The 18,736-nt window shown below is 43.3% G+C and overlaps 1 protein-coding gene across 5 annotated transcripts in view; it reads left to right on the forward strand.

Annotated features, from left to right (window-relative positions):
• The window catches only part of ralgps2 (Ral GEF with PH domain and SH3 binding motif 2), a 57,986-nt gene that overhangs the window by 2,871 nt on the left and 36,379 nt on the right, over positions 1-18,736 (forward strand). For 3 of the 5 annotated variants that reach the window (XM_072389887.1, XM_072389883.1, XM_072389884.1), the window contains exons 2-5: positions 12,994-13,109; positions 15,300-15,430; positions 15,562-15,669; positions 16,504-16,554. In XM_072389887.1, coding sequence (XP_072245988.1) covers positions 15,347-15,430; positions 15,562-15,669; positions 16,504-16,554 — 243 coding nt within the window. In that variant the 5' untranslated portion in view covers positions 12,994-13,109; positions 15,300-15,346. Of the gene's footprint in view, positions 1-3,926; positions 3,978-12,993; positions 13,110-15,299; positions 15,431-15,561; positions 15,670-16,503; positions 16,555-18,736 lie in introns of those variants that run through there. The other 2 variants (XM_072389885.1, XM_072389886.1) reach the window with 2 other exon arrangements.

Raw genomic sequence — 18,736 nt, forward strand, 5'->3', positions numbered from 1 at the left:
GAGCCAGGCTAATCCCAGAGATGCCTCTTGTACGTGGGGCCCATCTGCTCAGGTCTGTGGTGTAGCTGCTCTGTCCAAGGCCTGCAAATGTGATTAGTTAGAGATTACATGCGTGTGTGTGTGTGAGAGAGAGAAATGAAACTCCCTTCTCAGAGTCAAAGCTGTGTGTTTACAAGAATATGGGATAAAACACAATAGGGCCTCTGCGTCATCAAGTGCAAGCCCTGGTCTTTCTCAGATTATGTTTCTCTGTTCCACATTAGATCGTGTTCACTGCACAGTTTATGTAAGACGTTCATGGATGCCCTAATGGCTTTGGCTTAAACAAGGAAGTGAAGGCTGAGTGAATAAGCAGTCATCTTGTGGGCTCCGTCTGGGTGCGATACGTATTCTGGAAGTGTTTTGGTCCGCGTGGAGCTTTTTCTCTGTGACCTCCAACCAGTGCCGCTGCTCAGTTGCCAGGGTAACTTTATGCGTGTGTCTGGCACATCCATTCTGCACAGATGGAACTGCGAAGTCACATGTCGTCACACGATTCATCTAATGCCTCCCCATCCTTGGCTCTGTCACCTCAAGTACAAAGACGAAGCTGATTGTTTGTGTTCATTCTCTGCTTTAGTTTTCATGTCGGCTCCACAACGCCACCCAGCATCTGTTCGCATCAGCAGTGGCATCACGGTCCTCGTCACCTGACAACTTGTTTTGGAACACCAGTGATAATGTTGTGTCCAATTGTGCTCTTGATAAAGACCCCGTGAGGTATTTCTAATGTTGCAGGCAGTGGGTTGAAGTGAGTGTTGGAGACATGAGCGTGGCTTGCACCTGATTAGCCGACTGTGTGCATGACTGTGTGCAAATGTGTGAGGAGAAGATAAGAGACGAGCATAGTGCATGATTTCACTTGAGAAATCTCAGGGGCAGGCTCCGTGTTTCACTGTATAGATTGAGCAACGCGACTTTGTTGTGGTACAAAGAGCAACATTTGAGGAAGTCGAGCAAAGCTGTCTCCCCTCATTGTTATGTGTTTGCCATGTGGTTCCTGCTGTGTTGTAATCACAGCTCTTGTTTAGGAGAAGTCGGGGCCACCAGGGGCAGTTGGACGCGGACAGTGTTGTTGCGGAAACGGCACACAGAGGGTCAGTCTCGACTGATAGCTGGACATCTTTCTCACACGCACACTTATAAAACACACGATACAACTGGCCAAGAAGCAGCAGCAGCAGCAGGAGGAGGAGGAGGTGGAGGCCCGAAGCTTTGAGAGAATTTCAGTCTGATTTTCACCACTGATAGGACTGGCTCAAACATGAAAGGTCACACATCTCATGGACGGCTGCACAACATCATCTTCTCTCTGTATTTCTTTAGCTTTCTTTAGCTAGTGTAGACTCTTGCACTATTTTGGTCCTCCTATGTTGAATATCTTTTAGTTATAAAATGAATGTTGTGAACAAAATGTTGTGGTTTGCCAGCTTTTGATGCAGTGCAGTGGGCAGATATATTGGTTATACAAATAAGGTTTTGGTTGGATGCTAAGCCCTCCTTGTAGCTCATGGTTATATGATGCTGTGTTGGCCCATCTTTTGAATCAGGAGACACATCTATCCTGACCTTATCAGCTGTAATTGCTCTTCCAGTGCGACTGCTAGTCACTCTGCAGACTAGCTTCAGTTCCTTTAGTTTGGGCCATGTCAGCCTGTTGATATTTTTAACGTGCAGCAGGAAACGGGGTTAGATAAACCACCCTGTTCTTTCTCTGCATGGATAAACGTTTCACCATTTCTTGTGGTTACGGGTGAACGTCTTAACACACAGTTGATTTATCAGCATGTTAACACCCTTGAGCCTTGTGATTGAGGTGATATGTACTATAGTTGCTGCTACTGTTGAGATGTTAGCCTGAAATTTTGGCTGATATGGCTTCTTTCATCAGTATGATGTAGGCTCACTATAAAGCCATGTAGAGATGACCAGTTTGACGACAGTCTTACAAATTTACTGTTGGCTAAATTAGCATTGCTAACAAAATCTTCTTAAAATATCCTCTTAACTGCAGCAGTAATATTTGCTTCTATATGATAATGCCAGTAAAAGAAGGCTTCATGAAGGACCAAATACAAAGTGTAAGACTTATGAGACCAACAAGATTAATGATTATCATTAGGATACATCTTCAAAATCCCAAATCATTGTTTTTTTTATTGAAATGATGTGGTGGACAAACATTTCTTACGGCAGCTTTAGCCAAAGATTTGCGATTGGGGTGGACAAGACTTCAGGAATACCTTTATTAAATTGAACTTGATTTTGTAAACACAAGGCTTGTTGGAGGTGATGAAGTTAAGGGATCACTGTGTCTCTGATGAATATTGCCATTGCAGTGCACTTTCCTTGTGTGTCCACATGTCTGCACTGACTGTGGTTAGGCATGAATACTTTAGTCAGGTGATCATGTCAGTTTATTCTGACACAGCCCACACACAAAGGCATTTTAATTTTCCAGGTCAAAGTACTGCAAGCGTCACAGGTTTTACAAGAGGTGATCTGCCCATTTTCCACCTCGCTGTCATCCTCTGGCCATTAGCTGGGTTCTTTAATCAACTTTAACCAACAGTAAACTATCAACAGTTAAAGTAGGGATGTCCCAAACCAATCGCACGCATCAGATGGTGGTCCTGATTAAGGAGGAGTTTTTGGACGTGGAAAGTACGGCAATGTAGCGCATCCCCAGTTAGCATATTAATACATATGCACATTACCAAAGCCTTTTTCCTTAGCCCATATAAACAGGTTTATATGCAATTGGTAATATCCACACAGCAACTATTGTTCTCACTCGAGTAAGATAATTGCAGCTTATCAGTTTTAGAGAAAAGGCTGGAGATGGTGCCTGTGAGGGACAGTGGAAGACACTCTGGCTTGTTGTGGTAGATCAGATGACAGCAGCCCAGACATGCTGTGTTCAGGACAGGAACATTTACCAATTTCAGGGTGATGTAAATATATTTTTTTTAAAGATTGTTTTACGTTCCCAATAATTACCGTAGCTTAATCAGTATGAATCTCTAGTGTAGAACAGGCTAGTTAAACTGTCTTGTTTAGGATTTGTTTCAGCATCTGTTTGCTCTCAGTTGTCTGAGTGAAATGAGTGCTGAGATGTCGTAATGTTTTGCTCTGCAAAAAGAGAAAAGGACATGTGGCTGAAGTGAATCTAAACAAACGCCTCGCCCTTCCACTTCCCCTTCACATTGTTCCGATCCACCGCTCTGCATCAGCGCAGGCAGGCGACGCGTCTTTTTTGTCTCGCCGCACAGCCTCATCCGTCAGGCTAAGCCGTGAGTGCCTTGGCTTTGGTGCAAACCTGAGAGCCGATCCTAGGCTATGTCATGGAAACTTGTGAACTTTGTCCTCAACTCAGCCAAAGACAATACATCACATACAGACAAACATAATTCCAACCCTCTCCTTTCTCTTTTTGAGCTGTCGTCCTTTTGCACACTTTCATCGCCATCAGACTCCAGCCTCCTTTCCTCGATTTTCCTTCTCTCTCTCTCTCCCTCCCTCCCTTTTTCTGTTCATGTGTACTTTGAATGTAAGGCCTTATCCTCCACACCTGTTCCACTCTTCGCCTTTCTTTGGACCATCCAGCGCCTCTTTCATAAATGAATGGTGATGATTCACATCTCTGGCAGATGCGTTTCTCTGTGCCATCTGAAAGAATCCATTTACACTTGTGTGACTGAGACACAGAGTTTCCTGTCGCCTTTGTCAGGTTTCCCACAGGTTGGGTCTAGACTTGCAGACAGAGACTTGCATGCACATGCCTGCATCACCAACTGTCAATGCGAGGATTAAGTCGTTTCATGCGCTTGATTTTTCTTTTTCTTTTTTTTTTTAAGTCTGGAAATTCTGATTTTGTTGAAGGGGTATTTGCAGTATTTAATACTGTTTAAACAAGCGGAAGGAAACCTCAGTAATAGGTGAGATTTTTTTTATTACCGAATTAGCTAAGTGGGCTCACGCTCGAATCCCGACGACTTGACGGGTTTATTTGATTCTGTTTGCATTTTGAAAGATAACTCAAGTGTGTTTTATAGAATCTGACAGCAAGTTGTGGGTCTGGTAAGGATTTAGGAAAGGAAAGATGACTTTGCCTCTGGGAACAAAATCGTTCCTATTTTTAGTCAACACATGACCGTTTACAAGCACATTGATCCGTGCTGCTCCTGGTTTCTGAGAGAACAGAAGCTCCGACCTGCAGCGGCTGCATAACTTGGGCGCTATGTAATTTTGTGCCTGAGATAACAGGACAGACAGTGCAGCCCCTGGTCATGCTGCTCTGTGGGAGAGGAGGATCAGAAAAAAGGGTGTGAGGGGCTCATTCAGGGAGAGCAGAGAGCAGGGAGGAGGGGGGAGGGGATTGAAAAGATACAGCTGTTTGTTGAGTCTCAGCTGTTGGTCTTCCTCCATTTGATGCAGGCTTGGTTTCTTTCTCTCTCTCTCTCTCTCTCTGAAGCACTCATTGCACCCTATCTGGAAGAAGCACACTGTGTAACGGTCTGTCTTGTGAGAGAAACATGAAAGAATCAATCTTTTCTTGCTGCTATCTGATGGGAATCGTAGCTTCTGCCCACATTGGAGAGCGAGGCAGCCATGGCCACATTAGGTAAAGTCTGAGCTGCTCCCTCTGTCTTCATCTGTTTCTTTTTCTCCTCTGCCATGAAGTCAGACAGATTCAGTTTTATTTATATACATTCCTCACCCTGTACATCTCAAGTTTTCCTTTGATCTCTGACCCGGTGACCTCTCAGAGCAAACAGCTGTGGGTGTGTGTTCGTGTTCTTCTTTCATGAGGTTCGGGTGAGAGTGTGTATGTAGTCATTCTTTCTCCTGTGCTCAACGCGGGTATAGCAGCCTCGCACACTTTGATCACACACTCTTCTTCTTTGTTTTATTGCCCCCCCACCTCTGAGTTGTTATTACCCATTTAATCGGGCCCTGAAGCTAGGGCAGGGCCATGTTATGGGAAGTCAGGTGCGCGGGGCTGTTTTTGTGTGTTTTGGCTCGCGTAAAGCTGTATGGGTTCACTGTTATCTTCGTCCTACTCAGTCAAGCAAGTTGAAAGTGACTTGAAACCTGGATCGAAATGACATCACTCAGAAAGTTCAGCTCAAGGCCTCTATTTAAAGCTGAAACATTCTGCCTCTTTGTCTTCCTGAAAGCTTCCTCACACACAGGACATCAGTTTGACTTTTTAGCTGGTGCAAAGGAAGCAAATGCTGCTTACAGAGATAATGGAGTGGAATAGAATGGAATAGATGACTCAGTTGTACTTAATAAAACAGACAGGGCTTACAGCACGTCTGTATTTTCCTTAGTAGAGCAGCTCCCTGGTTTTCTTTAAAATCCCATCTATCTCATAAAACTACCATAAAAAGACTTTTCTGTTTGCCTTCGAGGTTAGCGCTCGGCCAGAGAAAATGAAGTAGTGGGTCTGGTTAGCGGGGATTAGCATGTATGCGACCGGGATCGTGTGAAGTAAGTGTTTTGATGGAAAAACAGAAAAAACGCAATGTGCTTTTGTACGATAGGATCAGGATTGCATGTCTGTTTTTTTTTGTTTCTGTTTTTTTTTGGTCTAAGAAGGTATTTTTGTTGCTGGATTTTGTTCTTGTACCCGGACTGCAGGTGGTTGAATGTGTATCTTTCCCGTCTCATAATTGTGCAGTTTGTGTGCGTGTTTTTTTTTTGTTATGTTTTGATTTGTTATAATGGATGCACTTTCTATCGCAGAAATGACGGCGTTCGTAAAGACGCCGTCACTTTGCTGGTCCCATTAAAATGCAGTGGGTTGAACACAAAGAGAACTTCATGGTGATAATGGGACGATGGCAAGAGTTTAGTTGAGACGGCACAAACCGATGAAAACAACTAGACTTTAGTTGTTGCAGAAAAAATAAACACAGATTTATGATAAAAGTGTTAGTTATGGTCTCAAGTCCTCACCAGCAGTTTAGATGGGGTGGCCCAACAGTGGGGTTAGGGATTAGGGTAAGCTGTTCGTATTTCTTCTTTCTCACCTCACAACTTCACCTCGTTTTATTATTATTGACAGCTCAGAGACTTTGTTTAAGATATATATATATATATATATATATATATTAAAGAAAAGCTTACTTGGGCGCAACCAGGGAGCACTGGTTTGGTCACACCGCTGCTACCTGTGTTTTTTTTTTTGTTTTTTTTTTTTGTTTTTTTTTTTATCACAGCAGCCTAATAAGAACACCTTCTCCTTCTAAACCTTAAGGCAGACAACAGACCTGATCGCAGGCTCCTCAGTGAGTGGCAGAGAGAACAAGAAGCACCGCAGCCAGCAAGAATGTAGATGTGAGGGAGACGGGTGGGTGAAATGAAGCCATTTTGTTGCTTCTTATGTAATGGTGTGTTATGAAAATCTAAATGGAAATGAACTATACATGCGAATGAAACGGCAAAGCGTCTAATAACTCATCAATGACGAACAAAGAGCAGGTCATGAAGAAATAGAACAGGAAAAACAACAAGGAACAATTTAGTTTGCGGCTGATTTAAATGAACGGAGCCTCTTCTGTAACTGTATAATCTTTGCACCACCCATCTGTTGAATTAGACAACAGTGACATTAAAAATTGATCAGCACACTATGCAGGTTTTAGGCAGTGGTGCACTGCTAAGCAAGATTAGAGGCTTAGCAAGCTCTGTTGAGCTGAAAGTCAGTTTGACGTGTCACAAAGGTGGCTCTCTTTTAACCGGTCTTAATCACCATGGTAATTTGGGCTGAACTCATAACCTGGTCAGAGCAGTTTTTCTTTAGAGTTTTGGATTAAATGGGCTATAAAAAGGAGACGAATTAGCTTTGATTCTTGCACTGATGGTATCCCGGACGGCAGAACCGGACTGAAACTATATGATGTTCGCCTCCCCCTCCCATGGATTTGAATTTTAATTAAAAATTAGCCCCATTTGACCAGAAGTCAGTATTGGCCTGAACAGGAAAGCCTGAATTAACAAAGAAAGATCAGAGCCACCATCACCATCACTCGTATGAGTGAAGGTTTTGGTTTCGTCCAGCCGGCTAACGCAGAGAAAGCCAGAATGTGTTGAACCTACATCGTTGTTCTGCTCACATTCATCTGTTGTTTACATGTCTGAACACATATTAGTGGAAGGAATATCCTCTTTTTCTTCACACTGGAACTGTTCCTCCTGTACATCTCACATGCACTGTTGATTTTAGCCTAAAGTAGTCTTGCTTATCCGCCATGAGATGCTATCACTGCTGATGGTTTGACTTGTGCCAATCCTCAGAGACTCATAGAGGAAGACATCGAGATCATATCGGTTTCCTCTAAACATTACTGCTCTGACTGACTGCTCTGTTGCCCTGCATTGTTAGCCTGCCCTTTCCTTGTTAATAGTCCATGCAGGGAATGACCACAAACAACAGTTCTGCTGCCAGCATCGTACTTCCTCTGCTTCCTCTCCCTCCTCTCGCTCCTTTCCCTTTCCCCCCCACTCATCTGTCACCGCGCTCAGGCCGCTCAAGCCTCAGCAGTTGAGTTGAACTTGGGCTGTCTGCCTGCTCCCATTTGGGCTGTAAATCAGGCTGCAGCCAGCACACACAGGCACAGACGTACACACAAACTGTAGGACTGTGGAGCTGCCGACACGTGACAGCCTGCTGCTCCGAGGCCCTGCCACATGCCACTACTCCCAAGTTTGGCACCGTACCCTCTTTTCGGTTCATTTGACGGATAAAGAATTACTGTTATTAAAACCAGTTGGTCTTTATATTGGCTCCTGGTTGCTGTATTTTTAGCACTCTACATGAATTTCAAAGACAGCCTCTAGCTATAGATTAAATCTGGGCAACAGGAAAGTGTTGACTGCGGGTGTTATCTCAGACTGTGACAGTTGTACATACCATGTGTGTTTGTCTCTGGGTGATGTGCCAGGAGAAATGACAAAGGGCAGGTTTGAACAGCGTGTCTATAAAGAATAAGCTCTAATTCTCAACCTGTGAAGCTCTACGTATCGAAGGAGAAGGAGGGAAAAGGCGAGGGAGGAGAGTGTGTATAAAAAGAGCATAATTGCACCCCGAGGTGCAGGCTGCTGCGACAACACTGAGTTTAGAATCAGTGGAATTTCACAAACAGAGCACCATTTTAAACAAAGTTCGAGTGTGTTTGTGTGCTTTAAATGAGGCGACGGCAGGTCTAATGACTGTTTATTCAAAAAAGTGTGATGTGAACCAAATTCTGGCTCAAAAACCAAACGGTAAACAAGCAATGAGGTGAAGCATGTACTTTTAGCGCAGGCATGCTCCTCCAATCGTGATTGGCCCGTGACCACAAAAATAACCTCAATTAGTCTGTTCTTAAGCTTGACCAGTAACCAGCAGATAAGGCGCAGAGAAATCCAGTTTTCTCCACTGGTTATTAAACGCAGCATATGCAGAGCGACACAAACGATCACACACTCGCGTGCAAACATGTCTGGGGTGTGGATGTGTCGAAAAGGGTGTTTTCTTTCTGTTTATCGATCGCTGACGATAAAAAATCGTAGTTGGCCAAGTCTGTGTAGGCCTGTTAGCTCTACGTTACTTTCCCCCTCTCAGTCACATTCACGTTCTTGCCAGTTGTCGTCTTGTTCGTTAAATCCAGCTTCAGCGCGCCCGTGTGATCGTTATGTTCCGACGTCTTCCTCTCTGTGCTTGAAGTGGAGAGGAGCAAAGAGGGACAGCGTTTTTCAGTGGCTGAAGGAGACATGTGGTTGGTGACAGTGTGATCTAATGGTCTTTCTTTGGAGGTTGGATGTTCTTCTTCATTTGATGCTGGTATTGCAAATGTGACATATTTCAGTATAGTTTCATCCATGCTGAGCAGACATTACAGAATAAGAATCGGCCAGATGTTCGGCCAGCTGACGGACCTTGTGACAGTGTTTTGTCAGGGTCTTTGCATTTGAACCATGTTCCATGCCAAAAAGATCTTCCGTACTCCCGTACTCTAAATATTAAAACATGACAGTGTTCCCAATGGTTTTATAGCCTCATTACGTTTAAACTAGCCAACCGTGTGGCTTACACATTAAATCCTAAATGACTGCATTTTCAATTAATTAGTAATTAGCACCTTTTATGGTGTCATGCATTAATTTCTTCAGTAATGTGATTGATGGCTCGTTAGGTGGCATTATTGATGGTAACAGACATCCATCATCCACATGGGAACCTATGTATAAGAAATAGTTCCAAACATGAAGCTTTGTTAAAGTAGATGGTCTTTATCATGGTTATTACTCTTTGAGCTGTTGAAGTACACATAAACATACTGTACTATTTTAATGTTTTTTTGTATTGTGGCTCTATGATTTATTAGATACTCTGTATTCATCATTTTACTCTAAAATGTAAAGCTGTTTTGTCTGCGCGAAGTAAAGACAAAAAAAACAACCCCAAAACAATTTGAGTGTTTACACTTTGTTTTCAGTCGTGGACTTTTTGCTGTCAGACTTCCCTCTATGGACATCCCCTTGTGAAAACATTTACTTCTGCAGTCAAGCTAGTCCAAACTACCATGGAGCCGCTGCTGTCCGCTTATTGACCTTCAGGAGGGTCTGAAAATCAGTGGCATGTTAAGTGATGGTGTGAAGGGGCTGCTGGTCATGTTCGCTCAACACTGATGCGCACATGCTGGCACACACACACGCAACTGTCACACACGCAACTGTCACACACGCAACTGTCACACACGCAACTGTCACACACGCAACTGTCAGTCCACAGACGGTGCCACCAACCCCTGCCTGAACAGCTAACCTGCTGAGTGAAAGCAGTATGTATCGAGCTGCTGTGACACACAGCTGTTACTGTGTGTACGTGCGGGTTACTAGAGAGTGTGTGTGATCGGCCCAACCCCTCTTCGTTCCAGATCAATAGCTCTTCCCCCCGGGGAGGCTTAATGAGAGCCCAGGGAAAGTGAGAACCTCCATCCAGTCTTTGATGGCATCGCATTACCGAAACACCACAAACTAGCTCTCTGGTGATTAAAGAGCCTCACGAGAGATTTAACCAAAGTTAACACTTCTTCGTCTTCGTTCTTGATTATCAAGAGAGAAAAGAAAATACGGGTAGTTGCAGTGGGTCCTCTTTGATATTTTAAGTAAACCGGTCTCGGCTCGTTTTACAGGTTTTGCCAAAAATAATGTCTTCTTTTCATATGGCTTTCTGCCAGTTACCATTTTTATTTAGTGGCAACATAATGTGCCTGTAAGACAGCTTTGACTGTGACAGCTTGAGTGCTGTTTGTTTGTGTGTGTGTGTGTGTGTGCGTGCGTGTGCATGCGTACTGCGTGCGCTAAAAAAGATGATGAAGACATGGCTTAATGGGCCCTCACATCCCTCACTGCTCAGCTCAACACACTGACCCACTTTGACTCTGGGACTTTGGTGCATTTGCGGCATGCTTTTCAAATGCATCAAGCTCTCCCTCTGCAGGCATTTCCGAAAGCATGCGTCTGTGCAGTGCGGTCATTATGCCGCGGCAAAGAGAAGGTATGAGGTGTTTTGCTACAAGGCACGTTAGAAAAAAGAGAGAATTTTTTGTTTTCTCTGCATAAGGAGGTGATCTGTGCGTCCGCTGTGAGGTGGGCACAGATTCAGATGGAGGCCTGCAGAGCAGCGAGGTGTCAAATGTGGGGCCACAGGCTGCGTCTGGCAGAGTCGTCACTGCTCTGTTGATGCTGGATGCTAAAGAAGTCTCAGTCCCATGTTATGATCCTTTATTTACAGTCTGGCATATTAAGATGGGTCCATAATCAAATCGGCCTGTGAAGGCAAACGTTACTGTGGCCCAACAGGTTTATGCAGCTCTAAACACACTTTCTGAGCATCTTGTTTCTGCTTGTGTGTTTGATGGCTTTCACCTACTGTTAGGGGAAAGATTATGTGAAATAAATATGTAAAGAGTTGAAGCAGTGCGGTGCACGGTGTCTTTGAATGCCACGTTTTTACAGGGTGTCTGTTGTACAGAGCCACCTGGGAGGCAGAGCCACAGTTTAGTTACTACAGCAGACGAATGAAAAGGGAGTGTTAATCTATCAAAAATCAAAAATAGTTCTGCGTGAAAAACAGCTGCTGTCAGAGATGTTTAGTTATTTTATTAGTTGTTTTACCTCAGAAGCTCAGTATTCTTGGGCTCAGATGTTGCTCTATTTGATATTAACTTAACACTTCAGAACCTTAAATGACTCATTTGAAGTTGACTCATTTTCATGCAGATGGAGCGGTTGTTGCAGCTCAAAGTATTATCGTTTCCTGCAATCCTACAGATTGTCACATATGCAGTGAAAAGCCTTTTGGATCAAGCTCCCATTTTGAAAACTCATGCGGTAAAAATAAAATTACGGGAAAGAGGTAAAGGGCGGATGATAAGACGGATAAGGAGGACTGAGGGTATCAAAATGGAGGTGGCGGAGACCTGCTTTCAGGGCCACTGGAGACAGGAATGTAAAGGGTTGGTGCAGGATGTGGAGTGTGTTGCATGCACAAATGTGCTGGCATGTGCATATCGACGCGCAGAAACACAAGGCCTGAGAGGGAGCCAGTGCCTGTTTTGTGTGTGAACTGCAGTATGTGCTTGTTAAAAGGCAGTCCGGGGACGTGAATAGAGGGAGGGAGGGAGGGGCAGGCAGTCAGTCCAAAGCAGTCTGATTCACAGCACCTGCCATACAGCATAATGAGTCACATTTAGTTTAACGACACATCCCCCTCCTACAAGCTCCAACTTGAGTTGTTCTATTTTCTGTCACTCTTCTGTTATTCTCTGCTTCCTCTTCTAATCCCGGTTTTGTCCTCTTAAAGTCTTATCCTTGTTATGCTAAAACACTGCCAGCCCTTCTTGTTATTCCTAGCCTTCCCCAAATACAAACCTTTACTCTTATTCCAACATTATTTCCCCACATCCGACACGCTCCTGCTCAGATTCCCTGTCAGACTTGCGTTGGTGTCGTTAGGGAACGCGAGGAACTCCTTGATGATTAGCGTGGGCCACTGACGATTGAAATAGGAGGGCAGTGACTCAGTGTAGTTGAAATGGCATCGCCGGTGATGTGGGCTTAGTATGGAGCTGTGAAATTAAATATAAACTGTAGAGGAGCATTGAGATCAACACTGACCAGCAGCTCAAAGTGACTGACAGCAGGCAAGCAGAAGCCTGGTTTTACCTGGTACAGGTTTTCACTTTGTCTATGTGACAGTGATGCATAGAGCAGAGGAACGTAGTCTGTTATATTTCTGCATAGACAAGCTGTCTGCTTTCCTAGTACAGAGCTGTGTTGTTTACAAGTAGTTAAAATGTCTGCGTAGAGACTGTTTTCTTGGTGGAGATGGGATTTTTTTAAAGAATGTATGCGCTTATGCCAACAAGGGTTTAAAGTTTACTTTGGTTAGTGGAAATCTTTCTCCAGTGTTTGTTCTGCCTGCGAGCTTTGTACTTTCATCCAGCATGATGACAAGCTGGAGTAGATGAGGAGATGTTGGCTGCTACGTGACGACTAAAGGCCATTCTCAGTCTGCCAGCAGGCACACTGCGCCTTCAGTCCTTCACATGGGCCGTTGTGTCGTAGAGTAGTGAGACACCTACTGACTAACGGGAGTCATGTAACGCCATGTAAGAAGGATGGAGGTGAAGGGATAAGAGAGGATTTACAACTGATGAATGGAGCTTCATATCAATCGAGTGACGTTGGTGTTGTACTACAAACAAATGAACCTAAACTCAAACGGCTTTTGAATGATTTTAGAGTAAGTGAAGACAGAAGAGCACGGATCAGATCAGCTGGTTTTTTTGCCTGTGTTTCTTACATATGACTGCGTGGGTTTTCCTCACGGTCAGAACAATAATGCAGCCTTCCTTTCTGTCTCTTTTGTTTTTTTTTTGTTTTGTTTTACCACAGAGAGCAGGATTCATCCTCAGAGAAAGACAGGACTCCATAGACAAAGAGAACAAAGGAGGAATACAGAACAATAGGCAACTTTACTTCTGGCACTATGCTCATCTGACACATATCTGGTAAGTACGGCCATGTCCGTGCACAGACTTGTTGGATTTTTGGAGGTATGGCTGCAGGCTGGTATGATAATAATTTTGAATCCCCTTGTGATATGATTGCAATTGGAAAAGTCTCAGTTCCAGGAACAAATTGGAGTTTTTGTTCTTTACAATAGCTTAGAGGGAGGCTTACTCGCTGTGTACAAGCAAATTTCAGAAATGTCGAGGATTAGGTGGTAGTTTAGTCATAGATAATGTCTTAAGTTGGTAGATGTGTTTTTTCTTTTCTTTTTGCAGAACAAGGCTCATACAAAATATTATGGAAGCTTACATCTATAAAACCATACATTTGTTTACATGTTTACATCAATCACAGTAGTTACTGGAACTGAAAGAAGTTTGTTTGTTTGCATGTAATATCTGTAGGCAAAAAGCCACAAGTAGTCTTTAACATATTTCTGCAGAAGCTGTTTGAGCAAAAACACAGCACATGTATGGGTATTAGACCAGGAAGTAAGGTAATTACAGATGTAAGATTTCATAAACAGACTCTGACTTGTAAACACAAGGCAGCTATTGCTTCCTGTACAATTACACACTGCTGTCAAACAATGCAAGGGAGGCTGACGTGATGTACTAGTGTTTGGTCTTAGTTTGGCAGAATGCATCTGCGGAAGGCCCTTAATGGTGCACAGGCCATTTAATGCATGAGCCAGCCAAAAAGACTCTGCAGGCACACACACGCCCACACACACATGCTTGTATTGCCAAGTACATGAGGGATGCCCGAGCTGGCCTTCAGTATTTATAATAAAGCAGCACCCTTTATTTTTCATTGCTGTCTTTAAACGTGTTCTTTGAAAAGAAGTCTTGGAGGTGCGCAGAGAAGAATATTTGAGCTTCTAAGAATATCCTCTTACAATCTCTTTTGTTTTGTTTTTTTTATTTAAAATACAAGGTGCCTTACGGCATGGAAACAAGGAGAAATGTATATCTGAAGTAGACAAATAGTTTATCAGCAGTTATTTTTGTTAAAACCGTTGATTCTCTCAGGTTATTGTGGAATATATTGATATTATCATTCAATTTCTTTTCTATTTTTCTTCTTAAATAAGTAATAAATGAACCATTCCGTCCCACACTTTGTGCTCCTAATCCAGCCTCTCACTGGACAGCTTCAGTCAGGTGCACAGAGAAATGGCCAAAGTAAAGAAACCTAAAAGTCTGTTATCGTTCAGGCTCATGACTTAGTTGTTAATCTTTCTGTTCAATCATGGACTTAAAATCAGTTCCCGAATCTGCTGTCAGTTTACAGAGGATACACTTTAAGGTCAGATGAGTTCACCTTACTTTCAGACCCCATCACCTACACCTATGCACTGCTTTGCAAGCCAATAAAAGGCTCAGACAGAACTGAATAATTCGGCTTCAGTTAAAGCTCACCTTGAACTCATCGTGAAACAGTCGGACATGGCGGCTGTAATGGGCCCTGAAAACTAATTGGATCAAAATTAGTCAAATGTACTGTTGTCATTTTGTGTTATTTGATTCACTTCATCTCCAGCTTTTCCTTATATTCTACTGTTAGGTATTCAAGTCTGAGGTTTGAAAACATTTTGGCTGTGAAATTTGCAGAACCGGTGAAGTGGATGTGTCCGCACTTCTGACTGGTAGCGTAACTAAGTGACTTCGACAATAAAACCCATCCCGGGGAGAACAATTTGCCTTGTAATTATTCATCCTGTGTAGTAAAGTGCAGTCCCGTGAGGATAGTCATTGGGTGGCTGTAGGCTGGGTAAGCTGTTTAGTGCTGTGGATCTAACAAAGAACAAACTCCCTCCTCAGAAGATTTATTTATTTTTCTTAATGCTCAGCTAAGCTCCTTCTGTCCTGTCTTTTCTCAAGTATAGTAAAGACGGGCTGTGAAAGTGTATGTCCATATGGCCTGAGCGAGCCTGCCGGGACATGAGCTGAACCTGTCAACACCACGAATTCAACCCTTGCTTGTTTTCTGCTGGTAAATTCAGATTAGTAGTCAAGCCACTGGTCTGGAATAATAACGAGATCCTGGATGTGCATATTAATCGATTTAATCCAGTAGGTGGTGCTGCTGCTCCAAGCTGAGCGATAAGTAGCCATGGAGGTGATGAGAACGGGGTTGTGGTGTAAAATGTACTCACTGTCATACATTTTGTGTTTGTGTGTGTTCAGAGGGCCGCGCAGGCTTTGCTGCAGCTGAGGATGATGAGCAGTCTCCTATGCTAATGCTAGATGGTATGGGAATGATGGACCTCCCTAATGGCCAATCAAGCATCAGCCACACTGCTGCAACTGTCTCTGAGGTGAGGCCACAGCTGCTGGTCACACCACCCTTTCTCCTGCTGCTCAGAATCTCTCACTCACATTTAGTCTACAAGCTCCAACCATCAGCCCTAACATTGTGTTTGTGTGTACGTCTGAATGGTTTTCCCAGAGGAGCAGCAGCTCAGAATCTCTCAGTGATAGGGGATCTTCGGAGCTGAAGAAGAGTTTTGATGCTGTTGTGTTCGACGTGTTGAAGGTCACCCCAGAGGAGTATGCAGTAAGTGAAGTCTGGGCCTTGATGTGTCTGTCAGTTTAAAACTGGCCTGTATTTATGTGTTTAAAAGCAAAATGTTCAGTAAGCAGGAATTTTGAAGTGCTGACTTGAGACAGAAAAAAGATGGGATGTTAGAGGAGGAAATGGGGTCAGAGTTTGGATCGCTAATAATTGATGATGTTTGGCAGTGCCGAGCAGACACCGTTAAAAATTCGCTGCTGCTCGGCAAAAAATTTCCACCGGTAGTTATTAACTGTTTAAGTTGCTTTATTTTGATGCCCCATTTTTCCCAAATGATTCCAGTACATGGGTTTTCCCTTTTGTCTTGAATCTTATTGAAATGATTTGATTTGGACTCTTGTTTTTCCCAGTTCAACCACAAGATGGCACTCTGTGTCTTATTTTCCTTTTAAGCTACCCCACATGGTATAAAAAGAGCTTTTAAATATCAATTCAGTTAAAAAAGAAAATAAATAAAAAAAAGCCTTGGCTGTTATGGACACAAGCACACAGCCTGTTTAACAAAATAAGATTTCCATTTGTCCAATTAAATCAAGTTTATTTATAAAGTGCATCTAAAACTAATAGATTTGACTGAAGTGCTGTACACATTAAGCACAATAATACAGCAAATGGAATACAAGAAGCAGCAATGGCATTGATAATGTATCAGATGATATGTAGAATAGATTAATAAAGAAGTCTTATTTATTGGATGGACTTACTGACAACTTTACTTAGTTATTTGCACATTTGTATTAGGGAGATTTTGACTTGTGAATTTTATTCAGTGAGAACAAAGAAAGTCTAACAACCGTTGTGTTTGGTCTCCTTCAGGGTCAGATCACACTCATGGATGCTCCTGTGTTCAAAGCCATCCAGCCAGAGGTGAGATATCGTTTGATCTGTTCAGACGAAAGCATGTTATGGATGTAGTTCTTCATAATGAGTGTGAGAAGTGAAGTGGGACCCAAAGGTCGGGACCCTGCATCAGAAAGACTTCAGTTTGAGGATATGGACACATTAAACACACAAGAAGTTGCTATAGCTGATGTAATGTGAAATGTAGATATTTAAGATTCTGCTTTGTTTCACTTGCATCGATCACACAAGTAGCTTTGGCCACGTCTGCACCTTTTGTCCAAAGAGCCGAGACACTCACTTGGACTCATTTCAGGCCCTTTGAACCAGGTCAGCTTGCAGCTATTCTTCCCCTGACACACATGAAGGTGGTAATGCTGAGGTCTCAGGGTGTTTTGCCTCTCTGAACTGAATTGACACATGGACTGAATCGTCCACGGAGAAGTAGGACTTTGCTCCTCAGAGACACGCTCCGCCCTCTGCTTTGCACCTTTGTAGAGAAGGATTTATACCACAATGGGATAATGAACCCGGAGAAGATGAAGAGGGCGCTGCCTGTCATAGACTTCCCTCCAGTCTTCTGACCTTAACCCCACTTAACATTTATGGGCCACTGAGGCAGATGAACATTCCTGACATCTCGAGAAACTCTTTGGGACATTCAGCTCATGCTGGGAAACATGGGTTATCGGGTTTAAACAAACTTGATTCGATGCTAGCTCAAGTGCTGCGGTCACTAAAGCAAGAAGGAGCTGATGAATACTTGAAGTAAATCGTAGCTAACTGTTGTTTTCAATTGAAAAGACATGGAAAATGGCTTCATCTCCTGTAATTGTCTCAATGCAGAGGCACGTCACAGCTATGCAGTAGAAGAGTATCTGGATCTCACCTGTTGTCACCAGTTTATATTCTGTCTGTGTGACAGCTGCTATAATCTCGTGCTTTTTTCCTTTGGGCCATTCAGGCCCCTCCTGGTAGCAGGTTTGTATAACCTGTGTTTAAGGTCAGCCACTGTGGCCTTATAAAAGCAGCACGCAGACCACAGTTCAGTGCGGTGCGGTACAGCTGAATCCTGTTATTGCATTCATTCAACACCAAAAGGACACACTCCTCTGGCTACGTGTGGTCACACTGAAGTTTTGAGTCGTCTTGTTTGAGCAGTGGAAAAGCAAAAGAACTGGAGACCGAAGTTACCTAGTGACATTTATCTGGGTTTAATTGAATTTTTTTGTCTCCTTCTGTTTGCTCCGGAGCTCCTTGTCGATGACTTGAGGCGGGAATGAAGAATGATGCAGGGGAAACTTAGAAAGAGGGGGGCATTTAGCCAAAAAACTGGCCTGATTGAGGGGAAGCGGTCTGAGAAGGTGATGACGAGTGCAGTCTAGAGGGAAAGAAGGAGCAGAGTCTACACTATTCAGAGTGACCCAGCAGGATCCTGGCAAGTGGCAGAGTGGACTCGGGAATCTCTTTGTGCTCTCGCTGTGCCTCCGTCCCCAAAGCACTTACTGAAGAAAGGTGCACGGCTATGACTTTACTGAACTCGGGTCGAGTTTCCACTGCTGTCTGTCTTCCCCGTCCTGCTTGCAGACACATAATAGGAAAAGCAGGCACGTGTATGTGTGTTCATGCATGCCTGCTGTTTCACTCGGAATAGGAAAGTATTAAATAACTTTCTTGAGTTGTGTAATAGTGTTTTTACTGACAGCCCGCCCATTTGTGCCCTTTGGTCCTTTGAATGCGTGGTTACAACAATGAAATCCAAACGTACACACAGATGATGTTAAGAACGAGGCTTATTGTGAACAGTTGAGCAGCTTTGGGCATAGTTGGCGTTAACAGGCATGTTGATGTCAAACAAATATTTAAATTTTTGTTATTTCATTCTCCTGAGATGAGAGAGTGGAAAGAAGGCAATGATTACGCTGGTTTCCATGATGTGATATGATGTAAGTCTCATTTTGTTTAATAGATTTTTGGGAGTCAACCTTCAGTTGGATGTGATATCTGCAGTTGGTTTTCTCAACTCTTGACATATCCAGATGTTCTTTAGATACTTTCAAGTTGATAGTTAGACACATTGCATCATAACAAACAATTGGAAGATAAAAATTCTCGCCACATTTTTCTTCCATGTGAGATGGGGAGGGATACTACAGTAAAACTATAAAAAACAGCTTTTCTTTCACGAATAGCGTGTCATTTCCGTGAT

This window comes from Leuresthes tenuis, unplaced genomic scaffold (genome assembly GCF_036924035.1).
Source record: "Leuresthes tenuis unplaced genomic scaffold, fLeuTen1.0.hap1 SCAF_7, whole genome shotgun sequence".
NCBI lineage: Eukaryota > Metazoa > Chordata > Actinopteri > Atheriniformes > Atherinopsidae > Leuresthes > Leuresthes tenuis.